The 24,808-nt window shown below is 35.2% G+C and overlaps 1 protein-coding gene across 1 annotated transcript in view; it reads left to right on the top strand.

The window, feature by feature from the left end:
• The window catches only part of CD302 (CD302 molecule), a 126,747-nt gene that overhangs the window by 55,589 nt on the left and 46,350 nt on the right, over window positions 1-24,808 (top strand). Inside the window, 10 exon segments of the mRNA XM_038584628.1 lie at window positions 1,232-1,337; window positions 1,562-1,722; window positions 6,261-6,390; window positions 7,504-7,730; window positions 10,295-10,460; window positions 11,927-12,094; window positions 14,069-14,185; window positions 18,550-18,744; window positions 21,533-21,759; window positions 23,261-23,429. Coding sequence (XP_038440556.1) covers window positions 1,232-1,337; window positions 1,562-1,722; window positions 6,261-6,390; window positions 7,504-7,730; window positions 10,295-10,460; window positions 11,927-12,094; window positions 14,069-14,185; window positions 18,550-18,744; window positions 21,533-21,759; window positions 23,261-23,429 — 1,666 coding nt within the window.

Below are 24,808 nucleotides of genomic sequence, written 5' to 3'. Positions count from 1 at the left end.
GTCTCTATAGCATGAAGGAAACTGACAATTTCTGGCTGATGTATTTTCCACTTGAAAGAAAGCATCCAAGCAGCATCGACCAATTAAATTAGACCAGCATTTCCAAACTATGTTTTGGCTACATATATGCTAACAAAATGTTAATCATTGATCTTGCCTTCCAAGGGGTTTAATAATTACATAAGTTTGGGAAATGCTAGATTCTATATCTGCCTCTTTGAAATGATAATCTAGATTGGTATATGTATCTCTTTGGAAATACATTTGGTTGCTAAGTAGAGAGATTGCTATACTATGTTAGAACATCTATTCTCTCACACAAAAGAAGTTTGAGGGTAAGTGGGCTGAAGTTGGTATGGAAGCTCCACAACATCTTCAAATCTAGGCTCCTGTTATCTTTTTGCTCTGCCATCCTTAACATACTGAAGCTTCCAAGCTCAAGTTCAGGGTGTTCTGTCTAGGGCCTTTTCTAGAAGCCACCCAGTGACATAGAGCTCACTGGCCACTCCAGTCTCCAGGGAGTCTGAAAAAAATTCTGTTGGATGCTTCAAGGAACAGTATTTAAGTTGTACCACTTCACACTAACATGATCATAGTATCAAAAATAAAAAGGAAGATAGGAGTCTTACAACTGAAAACATCTGTACTGAAGCTAAAATAATAAGGATACATTTTGACTTTTTAAAATTAGAACAGTCTTCACACACACACACACCAAGGTATTGGGACTAAATTAATTTACATAATTGAGGTAAGTTTGAATTAAGATTTCCTGCCAAAAGAAAGGGGGATGACTTCTTTTAAAATGCATGTTTTTATATAAGGAGGTGATGATTATCAGTTCAGCCTTTGAAATCAGTTGGAATAAATCTAAACGCTGATCATACCACTATCTGTCTACTTCACTTACAAGTAAAGTTACTTAACTGCCCCGTGCCTCAGTTTCCCTATTTGTTGTAGGAATTAAGTGAGATGGTATTATGCAAACTGTTTAGCACATGGGAAGCACTCAATAAGAGGGAGATTTTTTAAAAAAATAATTTGACTGATAGACCACTCTTTAGTTGTTTATATTGACAGTGTAGGTCTGCATTCATATAGTACTACTTTGTAAATTTCCATATCTCACAGACCAAAAATTAGCAGCCCTCTAAAAGATGAGATATTTACTTCCTATGTGAGCTCTTCGGTGCTTGGAATCTTATGCTTCATTTATGTTTTTTGTTTGCAGTGTTTTCTAAAAATCAAACCGAAGTCTCTCACATTTTCCCAAGCAAGTGATACTTGTCACACTTATGGTGGCACCCTTCCTTCAGTGCTGAGCCAGATAGAACAAGGTAACAGAATTGTTTTGGAAACATGTTTTATTCTGATATGGGGGCCAAGTTAGTTCTGAGAGGCTTTGGGGAATTAGCATATTTAAAAATTCTTATTAAATTACTTTATTACAGAATAGGTAAAAGAGTATCGTTGTAGATAAGGAGGAAGTATTCGATGAGATTTTTTTGGTGTATCTATAATTTGAATAAGTAAATACTTTTAAAAAATCTCTTTCTGACAGATTTCATTACATCCTTATTTCCGGATATGGAGGCTACTTTATGGATTGGTTTGCGCTGGACTGCCTATGAAAAGATAAACAAATGGACAGATAACAGAGAACTGACATACAGTAACTTTCACCCGTTAGTAGTTGGTGGGAGGTTGAAAATACCAACAAATGTAAGTTTTTAAAATCAGAAATCTAAATTGCTCAGGGTACCTGAGTGGCTCAGTCGGTTGACCATCAGACTTTATTTCAGCTCAGGTCATGATATCAGGGTATGAGATCAAGCCCCCACTCGGGCTCTGGCTGGGCATGGAGCCTGCTTAAGATTCTCTCTCCCTTTCCCTCTGCCCCCACCACCCACTTCTGCTGTGTGCATATATGTGTGCACACACACACACTCTCTCTCTCTCTCTCTCTCACACACACACACACACACACACACACACAAACCTGTATAGCTCTGTGAAATACCCAAGTCTTATATAGATTATTGGATTAAGAATGAGGTTTCTATTGTATGAGTCCACTTATATGAGATATTCAGAGTAGGCACATCTTCAAAGATAAAATGTAGATTAGTGGTTGCCAGAGGCTAAGAAGGAAGAAGGATTGGGAGTGATGCCTAAAAGGTAATGGCATTTCTTTTTGGGGGTGATAAAAATATTCTAAAAATTGATTGAGGGTGATGGTAGACACATTGATATTTTCTTTTTATTCTACTTTATCTAGTTTATTCTCTTCGTCCTATCTTATCTTAGTCCATTATCACATATGTGAGCCAACTAAATGAGTCTCAAACCATATTTGATCCCTAATCTAGGAAATTGCAGTAAGTATTTCAGCATTTTTTCTTCTAGGGCTTTTTCATATATTATTGTTCTGACATAGATAATATCATAATGTATATAAAATGGTATATATACCATTGTCTACTTTTCTCATTTAGTATTGTAAATAGTTTCTTATACCATTAAAAGATGTACTTGATAAGCATTTTAATAGCTGTGCAATATTTCTTAATGGTATGCCATTATTTTCCAACCAGTGCTGAGTATTTAGGTTGTTTCTATTTTTACATAATTATAAATAGCATTACAATGAACAGTTTTGTGCATAATCTTTGGTTATATTCAGATTACCTCCTTAAGATAGATTTTGGAAGTCAAAGCCAGATCAAAAGATAAAGTAGTTATAAAACTCTATTCACCAAATGCTTTCCAGAAAGGTTTATGAGTTTTTATATTTGTCAGTAATATATTATAATTGCCATTCTATCCATTCCAACATATTAATAATTTCTAACATTTGTTGATCACTAATATGTGTCAGGCACTTTGCTAATGCATCATTTGCATTATTTCATTTAATCTGCACAACAGATGTGAAAAGGTCTGTTATTCTGCCTCTAAGAAATGTAGAAACTGGAGTCATGTAACTTGTCCCCAGTCATGCAGTCACGCATGCAGTCGTGACTAGGTCCATGAGACTGCAGAACCCGTGTTTTTAGCTTCTCTACTATGTTACCTCTAAGGGTCATTGTCTTTTAAAAATTCTTGCTAATTTGGTAATTTAAATATATCAATCATATTTTTCTTTATATTTCTCTGATATCTAATGAAAACAAACTTCTGTAAGTTCAATAGTACCTTGAATTTCATCAAGTATGAATATTCTTATTCTTTTTCAATATTTTTCAAAGCCTTCATGTATTTTCTTTTGTCTTCATGTACTTCTTATTGATTTTACAATTATGTAAATATTAAACATGCTGACTCTTTGTTTCTTGTGTTTATGAAAAATATTCCTGTAGGTTTTTTTCTTAAGCGCAGAATACCAAAAATATTATAGAAGTAAGCTTTGATTTTTTGCATGTGTGTACATTCAAATATATTTATTTCTCTTTTCTCCTCCATTTTTTTTAGGTTAGAAATTTCATCGTGTAGATGTTAGTTAAATATATGCCTATATTTTCTTTGCCTTTTTTTCCTGACTGCATGATACAGCCATGGTATATAGTGTATGTTGTCAATTGAATACTTCATGCTTTTCCCTAATCCTGTCAAACACCATTTATTGCATATACTTCAACTTGTTAAAAGCAATATAGGATGCCTCCTTTATCTTACATAAAGTGTGAGTGTATGAAATATACTCTTATGTAGCTATGACACTGATCTAAATACTATAATTTTGCATATTAAAAAATATGATAGGAATAATTATCCTGTATATATACCTTTAAAAAATGGTTTTAGCTATTCCTGTCCATTCTTCCAAACTATAATTGTTTGGCCAATCTCCAACCCAAACAATTAAACAAACTTCTGATGAGAATTTGACAACATTTTAGGGACAGTTAACATCTTTTTATTAATCTTTTAACTCAAGAATATGGTATATCCATTTATTCAAGTCTTCCTTTAGAGCCCACGTGAAATTTTTGTAGTTCTGTCTCATTGCCTTTGAGAATGACAGATTTTTTCTTGATTTTCTCACTGATATGTAAGAAGCTGTTGTTTGGGTATTTTTATGTATTATTTCACAGGCACCCATCTTACTAAAACCTCTTATTACTTCTAGAGTTTTTCACTAGATTTTTGGGGTTTCTTACTTAGATAATCATAATCTTCAAATACTAGTTTATGCTTCACTACATGTGGTAGGACTTCTAGAACTGTGATAGTACCAGAAGAAATAACTACCATCCTAGACTTGATCTAGATTTTGTAGGATTGTCTGCAGTCTCTCATTGTTATTTATGATGCTCACTCTTTGGGCGTTTTTCAGGGTCTTTTTGGTTTTTTTTTTTTTTTTTTTTTTTTTTTAAGTAGGCTCCATGCCTAGCATGGAGCTTGACATGGCTCTTGACCTAAGCTGAGCAGAAGAGTCCATGATTAACCAACTGAGCCACCCAGGCACTCCAATGCTGACTCTTTAAGTTATATCATTCTATAACTAGCTTATTTAGAACTTTTGTTCAGGAATAAGTACTGAATTTTCCAAAGCTTTTTTTCTAGCGTCTACTAAAATTGTCATATATTTATAATAAACGATCTTTATCTTATCATAGATTCTAGTTGCTCCAAATGGATTATTATTTTGCTATTATACTGAATTGGACTTCTTAGAATTATATTTGGGAATGTTTTCATCTCTGCTCATAGAATTAATTTTTTATGCTATATTGTCTGATTTTTTTTCCCGATTATGTCAGCTTCATAAGATGAACTGGCTAGCTTTCTGCCTTTGTGTTTTGAAATTATAATCCAGCCTGGAGAATTATTCAGCCTGAAAGTTTGAGGGAATTACCTACAAAATCATGTGATGTTATTTTCAGACATCATTCTCTAATAATAAAGGGATTTGGTGCAGTGGTCAAATGCCTAAATTCCAGAGTCACATTGTCTGGTTTTGAATTTCATTCAATCATTAGTATGGAAGTTCACTTAACTTTTCTTTCTTTCTTTTTTAAAGAGTTTATTTATTTATTCATGAGAGATACAGAGAGAGGCAGAGACACAGGCAGAGGGAGAAGCAGGCTCCCTGCAGGGAGCCCAACCGGGATTCCAGGATCACACCCTGGGCTGCAGGCGGCGCCAAACCGCTGAGCCACCCGGGGCCGCCGCCCCACCCCCCCCCCACCCCCCGCCCCACCACCCCCCACCCCCCACCCCCGCCCCCGTTACCTTTTCTTAATCCTCAATTTCTTGTCTGTAAATTCTGATTCTGTTATACGTACAACACAACGTGAAAATTACATAAGATAATTCATTTAAAGCTTTTAGCTATCTCACATATAGTTTTGAAAATGAACTACTAGTATTAAATTTCAATTTCCAATGAAGTTACTGGTACATTTTGGTGTTTCTACTTCTCCTTATAACAATTATGCTAATTTGTTCTTTTCAAGATAAGTTGCCTATTTCATTTAGATTTTTTAAAAGTATATTTAAGTAAACTACACCCCATGTGGGGCTCAAACTCATGACCTCAAGATCAAGAGTTCCCTACTGTTCCGATTGAGCCAGCCGGGTGCCCCTCATTTAGATTTTCAAAGGTATTAGAATAAAATTGTGTATGCTATTATCTTTTCAAATCCTCACGCCTTATTTTGATTGTGTTTTTACTTTTTTTTTATTCAGATTTTTACAAAACTGGTATGTATTGGTTTTCTCCTCCCTCTTCTCCATCTTCTACTTCTATTGCTTGAGATACATTTACAAATATTACTACATTTTTCCATCCTAGTTTTTTGGAGATCTATTTTTGTTCGTTTTCTAATCCACTGTATTCAATTCTTAGTTCATCTTTCCTTTAAAAAACACAATACATTTAATAATACATATTTGCATTATTCCACTATTGGAATATTTGCCCCAAGAAAACAAAAACACTAACGTCAAGAATGATAGCAGAGTGTTAAATATTACTATAATAGTGTTTTCATCTTACTTTTACCAGTTTTTCTTTTATCTGTTTGGAATTTATATTTAATGATATTGCCACTGTTTTTGTTTTATAATTTCTAAAGTTAATTGCCCCTTTTCCATGCTTCAGAAGTTTTTGAGGATTTTCTTGTGATTTCAGGGTCAACTCCTTAATGGAATTTTTTACAGGAGGAAAAATCCAATTTGGGATATAAAGTTCTCTTGCTAGGATCTTCAGACAGTTAGTTTCATGATTATTTGTACATGTTTGCCTTTTTGTTTAGATTTTTGAGGAAGAGTCCCGATACCAATGTGCTCTAATGCTCAACCTCCAAACATCACCTTATACTGGGACATGGAATTTTACTGCCTGCAATGAATACCACACTCTATCTCTCTGTCAGAAATATTCAGGTATAAATTATTATCTAGATATCTATGGTACTTTATGCTGTTGGATAAATACAGTATTTTTTCACAAAAATCTTATAAATGAATTAATATTAATTTATAAACAGCTTTCCTAAAATTTTAAGATAGCTAAATCCATATTGGTTCAGTTAGTCACATTATCTCAAATGGAATATGATTTTTTCAAGTGTCATTGCTTTACTTAATTAAATATCAAAATTAAGTATCAGATGGAATTTATTAATAGGAGTTGCCTAATTATAGTAAGTTATGGTTGAATTTTGTTCTTTTTTCCACTCTGGCATTTATTTTTCAGTTTTTACGTTCTATCTTGGAGAAAGAAGGAGAAAAAATATATTTAATTGACTCTGGTAAAGTTTATCACACACACACAAAAGGTGTGAAGTGTTATAAATGGGTCACTGTATATACCTTACTGTAGCCCAAATAAAAATAAAATGTGGGCTTAAAAATAAGAATCATCCATATTTTCAAAAAGATATTTTTAGAGGTATTACATTGTCTTCATTGATTACAATGTTTTTAACAAATAATTTTTTTAAAAAAAGCTTTGTCATGTAATGAGAACCTCAAGTAGATAATCCATGTACTTCTAAAGAACTTTTTATTAAACCAACCTATGCCTTATTTGTCTCATATTGTTTAGTAATTGCTTTACTCAGAGAAGTACTGTAAAGCAGTAGTTCAATACAACCTCTTGTGTGTTGTTTTGTACATTTTTCTCATCAGAGCTCTCCTTGATGAGATCTTTTGTAAGAGAACACATAACATTTTCTCCTGTTGAAGGAGTTCAAATAAAGGAGGTATTTGACACCAACCTGAAATGGTAATCTAATTGCCAGCTCCTTTTATTTATAGCTTTTTTCCTTCCTAAATCAGATCAACAAAAACAATTTTGTTCTAATTTTAGAAAACAAATGCTGTGGCTCACACATATTACATATTAAGATACACAGCAAGACATACATACCTAGTTCTCCTAACCAAAATCTAAAATAAATGGATAAGTAACATCTAAAGCACTCGTTGTGGAGAAATTTGAAGAAATGTCCTATGACTTGCAGAGTGGGTGTTTTTTTTTTCTTTTACACACAGAAATTGAAAACAGACAAACCTTGCAGAATACTTCAGATACTGTAAAGTATCTAAATAATCTGTACAAAATCATCATGAAGACTCTGACTTGGTTTGATGCTCTAAGAGAGTGTCAGAAAGAGAACATGCACCTGGTGAGCATCACAGACCCTTACCAGCAGGCGTTTCTAACTGTGCAGGCGGTTCTTCATAACTCTTCTTTATGGATTGGACTCTCCAGTCAAGATGTAAGTTTTCAGTCCCAACTGCCAGGACTGGGTGATGAAATGTGAAATTTTTGTTGCACACAGCATTTCTCATATCAGACAAAAAGAACCTGGAGATTGTAAAATCTTACTCCAGTGAGTAAATTTCATGAAGTGTGTAATTTTTAGTGACTGTCATCTTTCTACTGTTCAAAGATCTAGTGCTGTATTGTTTATATTAAGAAAAAGTTGTACTGAACATATGTAGCTGAGCACTTCTTTTTACTCTAGTAAAAGACTGAGTAGGAATCAGGAACTGCCACATCTCCCCAGCCAAAGAAAAGAGACAAAGAGAAGAATTAAAAAATCAGATAGGGTTGAGTGTTGGGATGGGGGGAGGTCCAGAGGGAGAGGAAGAGAGAGGATCCCAGCAGGCTCCACACCCAGTTGCAGAACCTGATATATAGGGCTCCATCTCACAACCCTGAGATCATGACCTAAGTGGAAATCAAGAGTCAGACACCTAACTGACTGAGTGACCCAGGTTCTCCTATAGTGAACTTTTTTTTAAAGAAAATTAAAATCACCTGTAATCCCAGCACTTTGTAATAAATAAGATTGAATAATTTGGTTTATATCCCTCAAGTTTTTCTCTATATACATATGTATATATTTTTTAAGATGTTTGGGATCATACCATTTTCTTTTTCTTCTCCACTTAAGGATTTTGGTCTTGTTTCCTACCCTATTTTAATCTTCACCTATGTTTCTCTTTTTCCTTTCACTCTTTAACATGTTTATTACATTTCTGCATAAACTGCCTTAAATCTTTGGAACATGACCAGATACAAATAAATAAAACTTTACATTGAAAGCAATGGAAGGGTATTGAAAGATTTTAAACATGGTAGTAACAACAGATTTTTACTTAGAAAGAATTGTACTGGCAGAGAGTGGATAAGGAAGTGAGTAATCTAGAGATTTCTTGTAGAAATTCATGCAGGAGCTCATGTTGGTCTGAACTAAGGCCCGTGGCAGTTCTGGGTTTAAAGTCCAGAGAGTGGCTGTGGCAGTGGGTCACTTAAGTATATAGAAGTGGAAGTACATAAACATAGAAGAAGTGAAGAAGGCTTGGGAATTGGGGAGTCATTCACATGAACATTAATGTCCGTAGGTCAATGTTAGGACCAGGAGGACAGAGCAAGACATGGGGCTTCTCCTTAGTGAATGTCAGGAGGAACAAGGAGGCCAAGTCCTAAGTGGATGTCAGAAAGAGGCAAGGAATCTGGTAGTTTGCATAAACCTCAAAGGGAATGACTGAAGGAGATCAGATTCAGCAAAGAGATAGGGGGTGCAGGGATTTATCTACAAGGAATAGAAGTTCCAAAGGCCCAGGTACCTGGGGTAGTTGTGAGTGCAAAGATGAAGGAACCCAGAGTAATACCAAGTACAAGCAACATCACATGGTCAAAGGGCCACATTTGAGGCCACAGGGCTTTGGGATTAACTGGCCACAAAGTTACCCCTGGAACTCTCTGATGGAGAACAGTTTCAGAATGAAACAGTTGGTGGTGTTGAAACTTAAGCATGTTTGCTATTTATGGTTCACTAAGGATACTGTGTATGGCCTTTGCCCAATATTCCAAAGAAACCAGTGTTGCAAAATTACCTTGGCCTCAGAACAGCTTAGTTTGTTGGGTCAGTGCATAAGGCCTGGTGCTCTCATAGCACCAGGGGGGAGCGCAAACAGGTTTGTACCCTGCAGTCCATCCTCTAGACTGTACCTATTCTGTAAAGCCTCTTTCAAGATAGGTGGGTGGTCAGGCCCTTGTCAGGATGTAAGGATGGATGTTCACAGACTCTGAGTGCACAATAGAATATAATGAATGAGGAAGTTTCTCCATAAAGACAAGTGTAAAAACAGCAGTGTGAGATGAGATCCGCAAGGCCTGAGTCAGGGTTAGGAGGAAGGGAGCTAACATTTATGTAGCATTTCTTGTGTGCCAGCTGGCTATGATGTGTCTTACACATTACCCCACTAATTCTAGCCCTGAGGGGTTTAAGTGTCACATTCACGTAATAGATGACAAGTTGGAAACTCCACAAGGTAAACTCAAATCAAAAACTAATGAATGACTAAGCCAGAATTCCAAACTAAATATGCTTAGCTCCAGAGCCCATGTTCTTTCCACTACTACACGTTGTTTTACTACATGTGGTTTCTTCCAAAAACCAACAGTTCCAGATATGTTGTGTGGCAGCCCAGTATAATGGCTCAGACCGTGGACTCTAGCGTCTGAAGGCCTGGATTAGAGTCCCAGAACTGGGGTATATATTCTGTGGGACTTGGTCACATTAGATGCCTTCGGTTTTCTTATAGGTAAAATGGAAACAGTAGTTCCCATCTCATATCGTTTTCATGACATTGAGTAAGTTAATATTTGCAAAGCACTTAGGACAGTGCCCGGCACATGATAAGTGCTATGTAACTGTGTGTTAAATATAAGGTAAAATTAAGGGTCATTAGACGGACTATGAGGAACAAAATAATACAAAAGGGATAACATGAAGTATTGCCACTTGAAATGTATTTCTGCTGCTTACAGGATGGACTCAACTTTGGTTGGTTAGATGGGAAACATCTTCAGTTTAGTCGCTGGGCTAAAAATAATGAACCACTTGAAGACTGTGTAATATTAGACATTGATGGATTCTGGAAAACATCTGATTGTGATCATATGCAACCGGGTGCTATTTGCTACTATCCAGGAAGTATGCTATGTTTTAGTTCTTAAATTATTATCAGTCTCATGAATAGTGAAATTTGTGGGGAGTAGTTCTGTAAAATCTTGTTTTGAAATTATAATCATGTCCTTTCTTACAACAAAATTTGTGAAAATTCATATCAGGTAGAATTATTATATATTAAGTACTTGGTCACTGATTTGTTATTTTAGACATTGTTATATATTTATTTTTGTCAGTTGATAATGATAATTGACCTTTGAGTTTTAAATCCCTATTAGCCTCATTTTGGATATATTTTGTTTATATTCTATAAGAACTTCTATCTGTGGGAATTTTTTTGGTAATTCTTATCAACAACTAATATTTCTTTTTAAGAGTCACTGTTAAGATTAATCTGTTTGCAAGTCACAGTAACCAGCTCAAGCTAGCTTCAGCCAAAAGGGAAATTTAGATCGTCAAAAATGAGAATATAGCTGAGCTTCATGAGAATGGGAATCAGAAACTGAATGGAATCAGGAACCCAGAGATACTATCTCCCACCTATCTCTTCTGTTTCTCTCTGTGGATCTGACTCTTTTTTTATATACTTTCTGCTTCTTTCTGCACATGGTAAAACAAGGCAGCTCTGTAGCCTTCAAATATAGCTGTAACTGGCAATGAATTGACTATCCTTGAATTCCACTTTCAAAATTCTTAGAAAGAATCTGATATACCCAACTGAGTAAGGTATGCAATCTCTAGCCTTAGTCAGAGGAAGGTGGTTTTACAACCACCAGGGGCCCACATTTGTGCATTTTCAGGAGAGAGAAGATACTACTTTCCAGACAAAGAAAGTTGTAAGCTGGGAGAGATTCTGAATGGTCTCTACTGCATATTAAATCGGTTTGACTGTCTTTGAGTAGAGCATAGCTATATTTGCATCTTCTTAAACGTATTGCTTTTTCTTAAAATTTTTTAAAGAACCAGATTTTCTAGATGTCAGATTTTCAACTATTTTCTGTTAGTTTTCATTAAAGCAACAACTTAGAAAATCATGTATTTCATTAAAATGTACCCTTAAAAATAAATAAAAAATAAAATATGACTCTAAAATTAGAGAAGATATCAGTAGCCAGAAACTTAAAGATGAGTTTCCAAAGTTATAGTTCAATGCCCATTATGAATATCTTTGTATAGTATCTGAGGTTGCCTCTTGTATTTGAGATTTGGTGGTACAGGAAGACAGAAACTACATTTAACCTAATAGCACCTCATGTTTTATATTCTCCCACTCACTCCACAGCAGGGGAAAGAAATTATGTTAAATAAATTTCTTCCTACAGAAACCCAGTTAAGAGGTCATATTATATTTGAATATAAACAGAGCAAGCATCATTTGGCTATTATTTATTGGCTTCCTGAATATTCCCTACAAATCAAGCCTAATTACCATGAACAGGATTCAACATTTATGTCTACAGTTAGAATTCTTACCACTGTTTTTTTCTTAGATGAGACTGACAGAGAGATCAAACCAGTTGGCAGTGTTCAGTGTCCATCTCCTGTTCTATCTACTCCGTGGATACCATTTCAGAACTCATGCTACAATTTTGTGATAGCAAAGACTAAATATACAGCAACAACACCAGATGAAGTTCATTCTGAATGCCAGAAACTGAGTAAGTCCCTTATGTGGCCATTAGATGTATGTTCATTAAAAAATAAGTCTCACCTGAGTGTGTTATAAATTTTTCTAATTAGCACTAGATCTCAAAAATATTTATCTCCTACTTTCTGCATTATCAATAAGAAAAGGTATTAACATTTGTGGCTAGTTAAAACGGAGAATATAAGAATTACTTCTTTACCCATCCATTAGAGAACTAGTCTGTCTTTACATGAATAAACAAATGAGTTCTACTTAAAAAGCAAAAGAAATGACACTAGCAAGCTGAGAACTGGATGTTAAACCAAGCTAGACTGTGGGCAAAGTAAAAATAGGTGAATTTCGGTGGTCGAAAGCTCATATAAGTAGTCAAAAGCAAAGAAGCAGCTCTGCTTAAAAGAAATGCATATTTCATACTTTCACACTTTCAACTCTTAGGACTCTTCAGATATTCCCTGTGAGATCCACTGAGGATCTGTGACTTCTGAACAGTGGACCTGTGAACTCTGGGAATTTCCTATGGCAAATATCAAAGTATTATTCCCAAAATGTGCTGTGTAGAAACTAGTCTTAAAAGATATTCTACAAAAGGATCCTTAGAAAAAGAACAAGATTGAGAAATATTATACACCATTGCTTCCTGTTGGATATTATCAAATGTACATTAACATATACTTTAATATATGTTATAAATGAATTCGTTAACTTTGTTTAACCAATAATGTGACACTTTTATCCATTTAGTCTTTTTCTGAGAAATTCCTGCTAATTTGCTGAGGAACACCTTTGGGAAATGTTAAACTTTTTTAACCCTAATATAAAGAGTGATCTCTAAAGAAAAGGAAGATCTATCATACAGTCCATCCAAAAGGTTTTATTTATTATGGTTTTGGGCAGTATATTATTAATATGGATAAATTTGTACCAATTCAAAATAAGCTTTAAATGGGAAAAAGTTAAGTTAATCAATGTTTTAAATTCTCTACTCAGCTGCTAATTTTTCACTATTCTATAAGATTAAATTTTTTTTCAAAGATTTTATTTATTTATTCATGAGAGACACAGATTAAGAGAGAGAGAAAGAAAGAGGCAGAGACACAGGCAGAGGGAGGAGCAGGTCCCATGCAGGGAGCCCGACATGGGACTCGATCCCGGGTCTCCAGGATCAGGCCCTGGGCTGAAGGTGGTGCTAAACTGCTGAGCCACCTGGGCTGCCCATATTCTATAAGATTAAATGTAATATGAAAATATTTGGAGTACCTGGATGGCTCAGTTGGTTAAACATCTCACTTTTGATTTCGGCTCAGGTCATGGTCTTAGGGTCATGAGATCAATCCCTGTGAAGAGCTGGGCATGGAGCCTGCTTAAGATTCTCTCTCTTCAGGAAGACAAACCAGGAGAGACTTCTAATTCAGGGAAACAAACAAAGAGTTGCAGAAGGGGAGGAAGGTGGGGGGATGGGGTGACTGGGTGACAGGCAGTAAGGAGAGTACTTGATGGGATGAGTACTGGGTGTTATACAGTATGTTGGCAAATTGAATTTAAATAAAATAATTTTCTTTTTCTTCACTAAAAAAAGCAAAAACAAAATATTTGAAAACTTAATCTATTTATTTTGGTACAGATTATTTTCTTAAAAGGATTTATTTATTCATTTGAGAGAGAGAACAGGAGTGGGGAGAGCGGCAGTGGAAGAGGACCAGGGAGAGAATCTCAAGCAGACTCCCCACTGAATTCAGCATCCTATGTAGGGCTGGATCTCATGACCCTAATATCATGACCTGAGCCGAAACCAGAGTCGGATGCTCAACTGATTGAACCACCCATGTGCCCCAGTACAATGAAATAGTTATATTTATATGTCTGTCTTATTTTTCATTATTGTTTTAGAGTTTATTAAACTGGGAAATAAATGTTTTAAACCTACCAAAATAAAGTGTTCTAGATAAGTAATTATTAAAATGATTGACTATTTTTTATGTAACAGATCCAAAATCACATGTTCTGAGTATTCGAGATGAAAAAGAGAATGACTTTGTTCTTGAGCAACTTCTGCACTTGAATAATATGGCTTCATGGATCACATTAGGTATAACTTATGAAAGTAAGTTGTAAATCTGCTGATTTTCTCGATTTAAATTCATATACCTCATTATGAACTACTTGTTTATTAAGCTACAAAAGTATAGTTCTTCAAAGTATATATTTGTTTGTTTTAAAGATTTTATTCATTTATTCATGAGAGACACAGAGAAAGAGGCAGAGACATAGGCAGAGGGAGAAGCAGGCTCCCCCTGGGGAGCCTAATGCAGGACTCGATCCCAGGACACCGGGATCAAGACCTGAGCCAAAGGCAGACGCTCAGCTACTAAGTGACCCAAGAGCCCCAAAGTATATGTTTATCAATATACAAAATGATAATTATACACTTAGCAGAACTTATATAAATACTAGACAGTTTTTGTATCTCAAATCTGCCATTAAAATGCCTTTACCACTAAGATTAGAGTTAAATGGTGGAAAATAATTTCTTTTCTCCACTATTTCTCCTAGCAATTCAAGACTAACTAAAAATGACCATGCTGCCAAAGAAATCTTCAATAATTACTTTATATCTCTACTATGTATATGGGATGAGTGGGAATGGAATTATACTTCTATTATCATTGCACCTTTGGGTTTACAACTTTGGCTTGGACTGTATGTTAGAAAAATGAGGAACAGTCTGGCAGTGAGATAGAATATTTGAAATTGGGACTAAATAACACAAGTCCAAGGTATAATTGCTATAAATTTTTTTAAAGATTCATTCATTTATTTTAGAGAGAAGAGAGAGAGGGTGCGGGCATGCTCATGAGGTGACAGGGGAGGGGCAGAAGGAGAGGGAGAGAAGCTCCAGCAGGCTCCTTGCTGAGCATGGGGTAGTGCCCATGACCCTGAGATCATGACCTGAGCCAAAATCAAGAGTTGGCCCATTCAACCAGCTGAGCTCCCCAGGTGCCACACTATGAAATTTTTTAAGACACAGACCCTAGTAATAGCAGAAATAAGACCTATTTAGAAAAATACTCAATTGGAGGTGTCCTGAAAATCATAAAAGTCGAAATTAAGAAAAAAGTCACTCTGAAACATCACACATCAAAAGCATACATTTAGCCTCAAGGGAGGTAGGCCTTACTAAGGGGCATAGGACAATGACAGCCAAAGGCAGAAGCTAAGTTACTCAAATATGAGCATGCCATATTAAATAGCTAAATTAATCAAATATGAGCATGCCATGTTTAAAAATAGCCTTCTCCTTGCAATTTAACCTTTCTTAGAGTTGGTAAGGTTTTTCTTAAATACTTATGATGTGCAGATGAGTTAATAAAAATTAAGCTATCAAGCAACAGGTAGGACTTAAGTTGCCAGTTGAAGATGAGTTCATCATAGTAGGACTTAAGTATCCAAATCCTATCTCCAATGACACTTGAATACCCTTAAAGTTAGGAAGGGGAAAAAATGGAGAGAAACTAGGTGGCTAGGCTTTACTTGGAAATGATCAAGGAAACAATGTTCCATAGGGATTGGGGGAGACCACACCCAGGACATAGAGATTTTAATTTTACCTTCTGATATACTTTTTTAGTTATATTATCAGAAACAACTAAAAATGTATTCTGTATTCTAAAAAGCATTTTCATATCCGTAGACTTCCTTTTAATCTAATCTTAACTTATTTTTATAAATTGTATGAGTAACAAAATTTCTACTAAAATACATAGACCTATGAGTGACATATAGAAAGATATTTCAAGCAAACAGCAAATTTGGTTTATTTTTTTATTTTTTTTTAAGATTTTATTTATTTATTCATGAGAGACACACACAGAGAGAGAGGCACAGACACAGGCAGAGGAAGAAGCAGGCTCCATGCAGGAAGCCTGACAGGGGACTCGATCCTGGGTCTCCAGGATCACACCCTGGGCTGAAGGCAGTGCTAAACCGCTGAGCCACCTGGGTTACCCAGCAAATTTGGTTTAAATCTAATTCTTAGTGGTTAAATTCATGTCCATAGATTAATTTAATTACTTCAGTATACTTAAATAATATTTAATTACAATACCACTGATAAAAAGGATTTTGTTTTTAAAGTTCTGACTTTTCAGAAGTAGGGCCATGAATAGAAATTACTGAGGGAAGCCACTTGTCAAGCCAAGTGAAAAAGTGACCCTTTTGTATAGCAACTTTAGGAATATACCATTGCCCATCATATTGGCCATAAAATTGTCAGTTTAACACTTGGGGAGAGGTTTCCAAAGAGGGCCTGAGACATGAGGTGATAGAGAGCAGCGAGCAAGAACCAGATCACATGTATAGTGTTTCTAGCTGCAGGCAGATGTTTAAGTATACTGCCTCAGAAGACAGTCATCAGTGAAAGGTACAAATAACCAGGACAACAATGGGTATGTGTACTTTATAATGACACCACTCTTTAGGCCGATTTGTAATTTTAATAGGCCTAGCAACTTATTTCTCCAGAAACTTTAATAAAATATATTCCCATACCATACAATTCAGCCATTTAAGGTATATAATTTAATGGCTTTTAATATAGTCACAGGGTTGTGCAGCTACACTACCCCAAAAAGAAATACTCCCTCCTCATTCCTTATCCCCTCTCCCAGCTCCCAGCAAACTACTTACCTGCTTTCTGTCTCTACAGATTACCTGTTCTAGACATTTCATATAAATGAGATCATACAGTATGTGATTTTTCTGTGTGACTAGCTTGTTCTACTTAGCTTAATGGCTTATGCATGTAGCACTGTAGCAGGTATCAACAATATTCTATTGTATGGATATGCTGTATTTTATTTATCAATTCATCACTTGATGGCCTTTTAGATTCTTTTTACTTTTTTGGTTATGAATAAAGCCTCTATGAATATTCACGTACAAGTTTCTATGTGGATGTATATTTTCATTTATCTGGGGTATATATCTAGGAGAGGAATTGCTGGGTCTTTTTTTAACCCTTTGAAGAACTAGCAGACTGTTTTCCTAAGCCACTATACCATTTTCTATACCTTCCAATTTTCCTGTATCTATGCCAACATTTTTTATCTCTTTTTGATTGTAGCCATCCCAATAGGTATGAAGTGGTATCTAATTGATAAAAATTATGTCATTTTTATTTCATTTCCCTGATGATTAATGATATTAAACATAATTTCATGTACTTAGTGGCTATCTGTATATCATCTTTGGAAAAAAGTTTATTCAGATTCTTTACCCATTTTTTAATTATTTATCTTTTTTATTATTGAGTTATATAAACATTTCTTCTATATTCTGGATATAAGTTCCTTGTTAAATAAACAATTTATAAATATTTTCTCCCATCATTTTCTTTATTTTTTTAAGTAAGCTCCATATCCAACATAGAGCTCAAACTCATGGCCTCAAGATCAAGAATATCAAGCTCTACTGACTGGGCCAGCCAGGCATTCCCCCACCACCACTTTCTTGATAGTAGAATTTATAGCAGAAATTTAAAAAAAAAGATTTTATTTATTTATTTGTGACAGCAAAAGCGGGAAGGGTTGGGAGAGAGGCAGATGGAGGGGGACAAGCGACTCCACCAAGCAGGGAGCCTGACTCAGGGCTCCATCTTAGGACCCTGGGATCATGACCTGAGCTGAGGGCAGACACTTAACTGACTGAGCCTCCCAAGTGCCCTGCACAAAAGTTTTTAATTTTAATGAAGTACAACTTACCTATTTTTTATCACTTATGCATATCTAGAAGGCATCGTCATGAAGAAATACTCGTATGATTCATTCTAAGAGTTTTATAGTTTCAGCTCTTATGTTTAGGACTATGATTTATTTTGAGTTAATTTTGTATATGGTAAAAGGAAAGGGTCTATATATATGTTTATATTTATTTATTAATATAAAATATATGTATATTTTTTGCATGTAGATATCCTGTTGTCCCAGGAACTATTCTTTTGCATTGAATTGTCTTGGCACCCTTGTCAAAAATCAGTTGACATAGATGTGCACAATTGTGTATGGTTTAGGTCCAGAGAAGAGATTTCTATCAATAGTTTTGTAATATGTTAATTTTTAAATAAAAGAATTATATTCATTTTCATTGCAATTTAACATATATACAGGAGAAATGAAAATTTGATTAAAAATGATAAAACATAAAGCTATGGCAGGATGGTGAAATCACTTTATAAAGTATAAAATTTATAAGCTATAAATTTTAACTTTTATGTTTATAATTTATGCTTTCCAAGTTAAAAATAAGCATGATTTACTACTATAGTCAGAAAATATTTTAAAGGACTATACTTAATCATACAACTTTTTAGAAAGTAAGTAAAGGAGAAAAAATCAGTTGAGTTTGTAATATCAACTATTATTCAAGCCTTCATTCAATCTCTAAGCATAGAAAAAAATGTTTCTTCCCTAGATAATTCTCTTCTGTGGTCTGATAAGACCATGCTGTCATACACAAATTGGAGAAGAGGAAGACCAGATATAAAAAATGACAAGTTTTTTGCTGGCTTGAGTACTGATGGTTTCTGGGATATTCAAGCCTTCAATGTTATTGAAGAAATATTTCACTATAACCAGAACAGCATTCTTGCTTGTAAAATTGAAATGGGTAAGTATGCTAATGTTGAATTTCCGCTCCAGAGAAAGAGAACATAAGGCCATTAGCTCCATGAATGGGAATCGTGCAACTGTCTTTTTTGAAAGTCTCTTCTATCTTCAGTTCTATGAGAGATACAGGAGTTACAGAGGAAGGAAAAGACACAGTCTGTGGTGTCAGGTTCTTGAACTCAGGGAGTTAAATGTATCTGGGAAGACAGCATTAAACTCCTTAGCATTATTTTATGTAAGTTAGTTTTAGGTTATTTGGTACTGGCTTAAGTTTGTTGGAAAGTCAAACAAATAAATAAATCTCAAAAGAGATCAATGAAAACAGGAGTAATGAAAACCATACTTTGAGGACAAGGTAAGACTTGGTTGGGTCTTGAAGACTGGATAAGATTTTTATAAATAATAAAGTGTGTTTGGGTAAAGTTTTGACATTCTCACCTAAAAATAAATGTTTCTTAAATTTGCCTAATTACTCAAGTAAATCTATTTATAAGTGCGTATCAGTTTTAAACTTTCCACAGCTTAGAAACTGTTTTTTTTTTTTTTTTAGATTTAATTTACTCATGAGAGAGAGAGAGGCAGAGACATAGGCAGATGGAGAAGCAGGCTCCTGTGAGGAGCCTGATGCAGAACTTGATCCCAGGACCCTGGGCCTGAGCCAAAGGCAGACGCTCAACCACTGAGCCACCCAGGCGTCCCTAGAAACTATTATTATGGCCTCTCTGCTTTAAGCCCTCTGCTAACATCCAGGCTGATCTTCTCCCTTCATAGTATGGCAGATTAACTTTCTGGAGCATCATTTTGATCAACAATCTCCAGGGTTTCCCTATTACCAATTACCTTGAATTCATGTAAGCTTCTAAGGCATTTTAGAAACAGTCTATTCTAAAATTAAAGGCTTTCTTCCAGCCCCATTTCTTCCCCCATTCTTGGCTCAGTAAGCCTCTTACTGTGTCAGGCTGATCTCTTAATTGTCCCATGTACAGTGTGTGCTTATCCTCATTCGCACCTTTATTTATGTTTTTTATGGACTAGAAGTCTTTTTTTTCAAGATTTTATTTATTTATTCATGAGACACACACACACACACACACGGGGGGGGGGGGCAGAGTCACAGGCAGAGGGAGAAGCAGGCTCCATGCAGGGAGCCTGACGTGGGACTCGATCCCGGGACTCCAGGATCATGCCCTGAGCCACCCAGGCTGCCCGACAAGAAGTCTTCCACCTTTTTTTTTTTAACTTCTTTAACAAACTTTTTATTTTAGAATGATTTTATATATATAAATCTATATATAAATATAGAAATCTATATATATAAATATAAATATATATATATAAAAGATTTTATTTACTTATTCATGAAAGACACAGAGAGAGAGGCAGAGACATAGGCAGAATGAGGAGCAGGCTCCCCGTGGGGACCCTGGGACACCAGGATCACGACCTGAGCCAAAGGCAGACACTCAACCACTGAGCCACCCAGGTGCCCCGGAATGATTTTACATTTATAGAAAAGTTACAGAGACAATACAGAAAGTTCCCATATACACCATAACCGATTTCCACTATTGTTGACATCTTACGTAATTATGGTACATTTGTCACAACCAGTATGATAGATTACTATTCATCAAAAGTCCATACATTATTCAGATTTTTAAAATTTTTTATTTACTATGCCCTTTCTCTTCAGGATCCTATCCAGGATATAAGTTACGTATATTCATCATGTCTCCTTAGGTTTGTTTCTCTTGGCTATGAAAGTTTCTTAGACTTTTTTTGCTATCAATGACCCTGACAGTTTTGAAGAGGACTGACCATGTATTTTATGGAATGTGCCTCACTTCGGGTTGACTGATGTTTTTTTTTATTTTAACCTTGATCACTTGCCTCTAGATGATATTAGCTTTCTCCACTGCAGAGGTACTCTTTTCCCCATTTCCAATACCATACTCTTTGTAAGGAAGTCACTAATGATCAGCCCACACATACAGACTGAAGGGTTATTCCCCTTTCTGGGAAGGGCATATCTATGTAAATTATTTGGAATTCTACTGTACAAGAGATTTGTCTATTCCCTACCGTTTTTTAACTTATTCAGTCAGTTGTTTATATCAGTATGGACTCATGGTTATATATTTTATACTTTGGGTTATAATCCAGTATGCTACATTATCTAATATTTTATTCAAATTGTTCTAATTCTGGCCATTGGGAGCTCTTAGTTCCTGTGCCTCTCTTTGAAGTACCCTCATCATTGTGGTTTTGTTACTGTTATATTATTCTCCATTTGTTTTTAGCTTACTTTCTGGTTATCTTATTTCTTTCTAGTCCAAATTTAACCTAACATAAATTTTGCAAACATAATTTGTTAAGCAGGCTTTCTTTTCTTTCTTCTTCTTCTTCTTTTTTTTTTTAAGCAGGCTTTCTGACTCTCTTAATTCAGATGAATCAATCTTTCCTTCTCTACTCCATCACATATATTATAGCAGTTAATTGTTTGATCTGCATTTTAGGTATCCTTTTCTATCTCCAATTCCTATGTGAGCTCTTTAAATGAAAGACAATGTTTATACCTTCTTTTAATCAACCAGAAAATTATAATATTTAAGAACCTATCACATGTGTTGTGGCAATAAGAAAAATGATGTATGTATTTTACCTCCTTTGTTAATAAGAAATCCAGGTTTATTTAACTTTAGAAATGATCACATGTCCAGTCTTACCCAAAATATGTATTTTAAGTAATTTAAACATAATCACTAATGCTTTTAATTTAAATATTATAGTTGACTACAAGGAAGAATATAATGCTACTCTGCCACAGTTTATTCCATATGAAGATGGTATTTATAACGTTATTCAAAAAAAGGTAACATGGTATGAAGCATTAAACATATGTTCTCAAAGTGGAGGTTATTTGGCAAGTGTTCATGACCAAAATGGCCAGCTCTTTCTGGAAGACATCGTAAAACGTGATGGATTTCCACTATGGGTTGGGCTCTCAAGTCACGATGTAAGTCTTGTCTTATTTCCCAGAAATTTTGCAAATGTGTTAGAAGGTTGGAAATTTGAGCATAAGATTTTTTTTAAAAGATTTTATTTATTTATTCATGAGAGACACAGAGAGAGAGAGAGAGAGGCAGAGACATAGGCAGAGAGACAAGCAGGCTCCATGCAGGGGGCCCAATATGGGACTCAATCCCAAGACTCCAGGATCATGCCCTGGGCAGAAGGCAAGTCGCTCAACCACTGAGCCACCCAGGCGTCCCTGAGCATAAGATATTAGTTCAAAGTGTAACATCAGCTGAAGTCTTGGGACTCAATTTGCATAGCATAGCACTTTTTTATCTCTTTACAACACAAAGCAAATAGAAAACTATATTTGTAGAATGCTGTAGGGCAAATAGCCAGAACCATAACTGCCCTAGACACTGCCATCCCAAGGGTCCAGCAGATAAATATCTCAACAATACCTCTCAGTTGGAGCAGACCAACTGAAAGTGGTAAAAAAGGAATAGCACAGAATCAGAAAAACCTGAGTTCCAGTATTAGTGGTAGGTCTTCCATTTACATGTTCAGTGATCATGAGCAGGTTATTTGACCATTGTAAGCTTGTTTCTTCATCTGTAAAACTGGGATGATAATATTTTCCTTAACATGGGATTATAGTGAAGATTAACACAAAAATGTATATAAGATACCAAATAAAATTCTTAATGTTAGGACTAATAAATGTATTTTCTTCTCACTTTCTCCTTACAAATTGCACTATTTGGGAATAATGTTTTGGTAGTAAACACGTCTTTTGTGCCACTATTTGAATCCTGTTAATATAGTCAGTTACCTATAATAATATCCAATATGCCAAAAATAGGCATCTATTGAGAGTAGAATTGAAGGCATAATTTAAATAATCTTTAGAACAAAGTGAAAAGGATTTTTAAAAGGGTGACAAATCAGGATTATAGAATCAAGGAAAAATCAAAAGTAGCCTTCCCATATGAATTTCTTGAGAAATATTTTCTTCTTCTAGCTCCCTGCTGTTTGATGGCCTTTATAATATGAAAAAATGTAGCCAGAGACACAAACCACAGAACTATAAAACATAAAAAACAATATTCAGAATAATATGAAGGTTGGGATGATAAATCTGTAATTGTGCATGTCATTTAATTTCAAGTGTTATAAAAACTCATCCTTAAAAACAATAAATCTAGAGACAGGGTATAGTAACTCTGTAAATTTAAAGTCCTACTTAAACTGCACAAGAGTAAATGTCTCAAATCAAAGTGTCAAAAGTAAATCCCTGATTTTGCAAATAGGTCCAGACCTATAACAATTGTAAGCACATAATTAACAATCCATTCCAATACTTCATAAAGTATATGTATTCTTCTTAATATTCTTTTTGAACATTCTTTCTTTCTGGATTCAGGTTATCTCTATCATTCTTTAAAAAATTCTTATGCTAAAAAATGTTCTAAACCTTTTTATATCTATTATTCTTAAAACAGGGAAGTGAATCAAGTTTTGAATGGTCTGATGGCAGTACATTTGACTACATCCCATGGAAAGATAAACAATCTGCTGGAAATTGTGTTGTCTTGGATCCAAAAGGAATTTGGAGACATGAAAAATGCAAGTCTGTTAGGGATGGTGCTATTTGTTATAAACCTATAAAATGTAAGTCTTGATTTTGAAGAACTATATTGATTGAAATATGACATTTTGTGTTATGTACATGATCAAATAAAGGGATTTTTGTAGATTTTTAAGTAAGGTTTATTCACAAATCCTATAAAAATAATGTTGATACTTTGTGAAGAGAAACAAATATGATATATCCTTTCAAGATATGTTCCCAAAGACTTTTAGTTCCTCTATTACTAAGTATCTATTACTCTAGAATTTGTGAATTTTAATTTAACTTAGCAATGTTTTACAAAGGCTGAAATGTTTCTTTTATTTTTTTTATTCTTTTTTTAATATTTATTTATTTTTTTTATTTATTATTATTATTTTTTATGATAGACAGAGAGAGAGAGAGAGAGAGAGGCAGAGACACAGGAGGAGGGAGAAGCAGGCTCCACGCCGGGAGCCCGATGCGGGACTCGATCCCGGGACTCCAGGATTGCGCCCTGGGCCAAAGGCAGGCACTAAACCGCTGAGCCAACCCAGGGATCCCTGAAATGTTTCTTTTAAAAAAGAGTTCAGCAGCATATTAATTTGGGAAATACCTCAGGTTTGATTTACCATATTGATGGCTCTGGGAGTTTCTATAGTAAATAAATCTGCTTAACTTTGTGTAACTAAGCACTTTCCAAACTTACATGATTCTTAAAATCTAAGGAAAAAGCCCCTTCCATCAGGGACTGGACTTGGGGTCATCGTGACAGGCAGAGCCTTGAAGAAGAGCACAAGAACCAAGATCACCCAGGAGCTGCAGGAGCCTGCTGGACAAGCCAAGAGATGGTGGGGGTGGCATCTCTGAGGCCTCTGGTTCTCAGCACTTGTCATGCTTTCTGCTCCAAAGAATCCCTCAAAGAAGATTCAACATTTGTAATTAAACAGATTCAAGCAGAAGGAAATGTGAAAACCTTATCTAGAGAAACAAGTGAATACAAGAAAAGGAGAATGAGATCAAGAATGAGGAATGAATGGATAATCAAGAACTGACATCTCAGTTGTTAGGTACAGAAAGTTAATGTTTTAGAAAAACAATTGGAATACATGAGAAATGTGGTAAAGTATACAAAAGTGGAAAACACATCTGTGTTGGCTAAACAGACTTTATAGGATCAAGTAGAATGACAACATGAACAAACACAGATTCAGTGCTATACTGGCTTGAATAGTATCCCCCCAAACTCACCTCCACCCAGAACCTTAGAATGCAATCTTATTTAGAAATAGCCTTTGCAGATGTAATTAGTTAGATGAGGTAATGCTTGATTAGAATGGGCCCTAAATCCCATGACTGGTGTCCTTATAAAAGGAGAGAAACAGACACAGAGGGAGAAGGCCCTTTGATGACAGAAGCAGAAGTTGCAGTGATGCAGCTT

This window comes from Canis lupus, chromosome 36 (assembly GCF_011100685.1).
Source record: "Canis lupus familiaris isolate Mischka breed German Shepherd chromosome 36, alternate assembly UU_Cfam_GSD_1.0, whole genome shotgun sequence".
In the NCBI taxonomy this organism is placed as follows: domain Eukaryota; kingdom Metazoa; phylum Chordata; class Mammalia; order Carnivora; family Canidae; genus Canis; species Canis lupus.
Note: the sequence above shows the minus strand (reverse complement) of the source record. Positions and strands in the feature narration are given on the sequence as shown.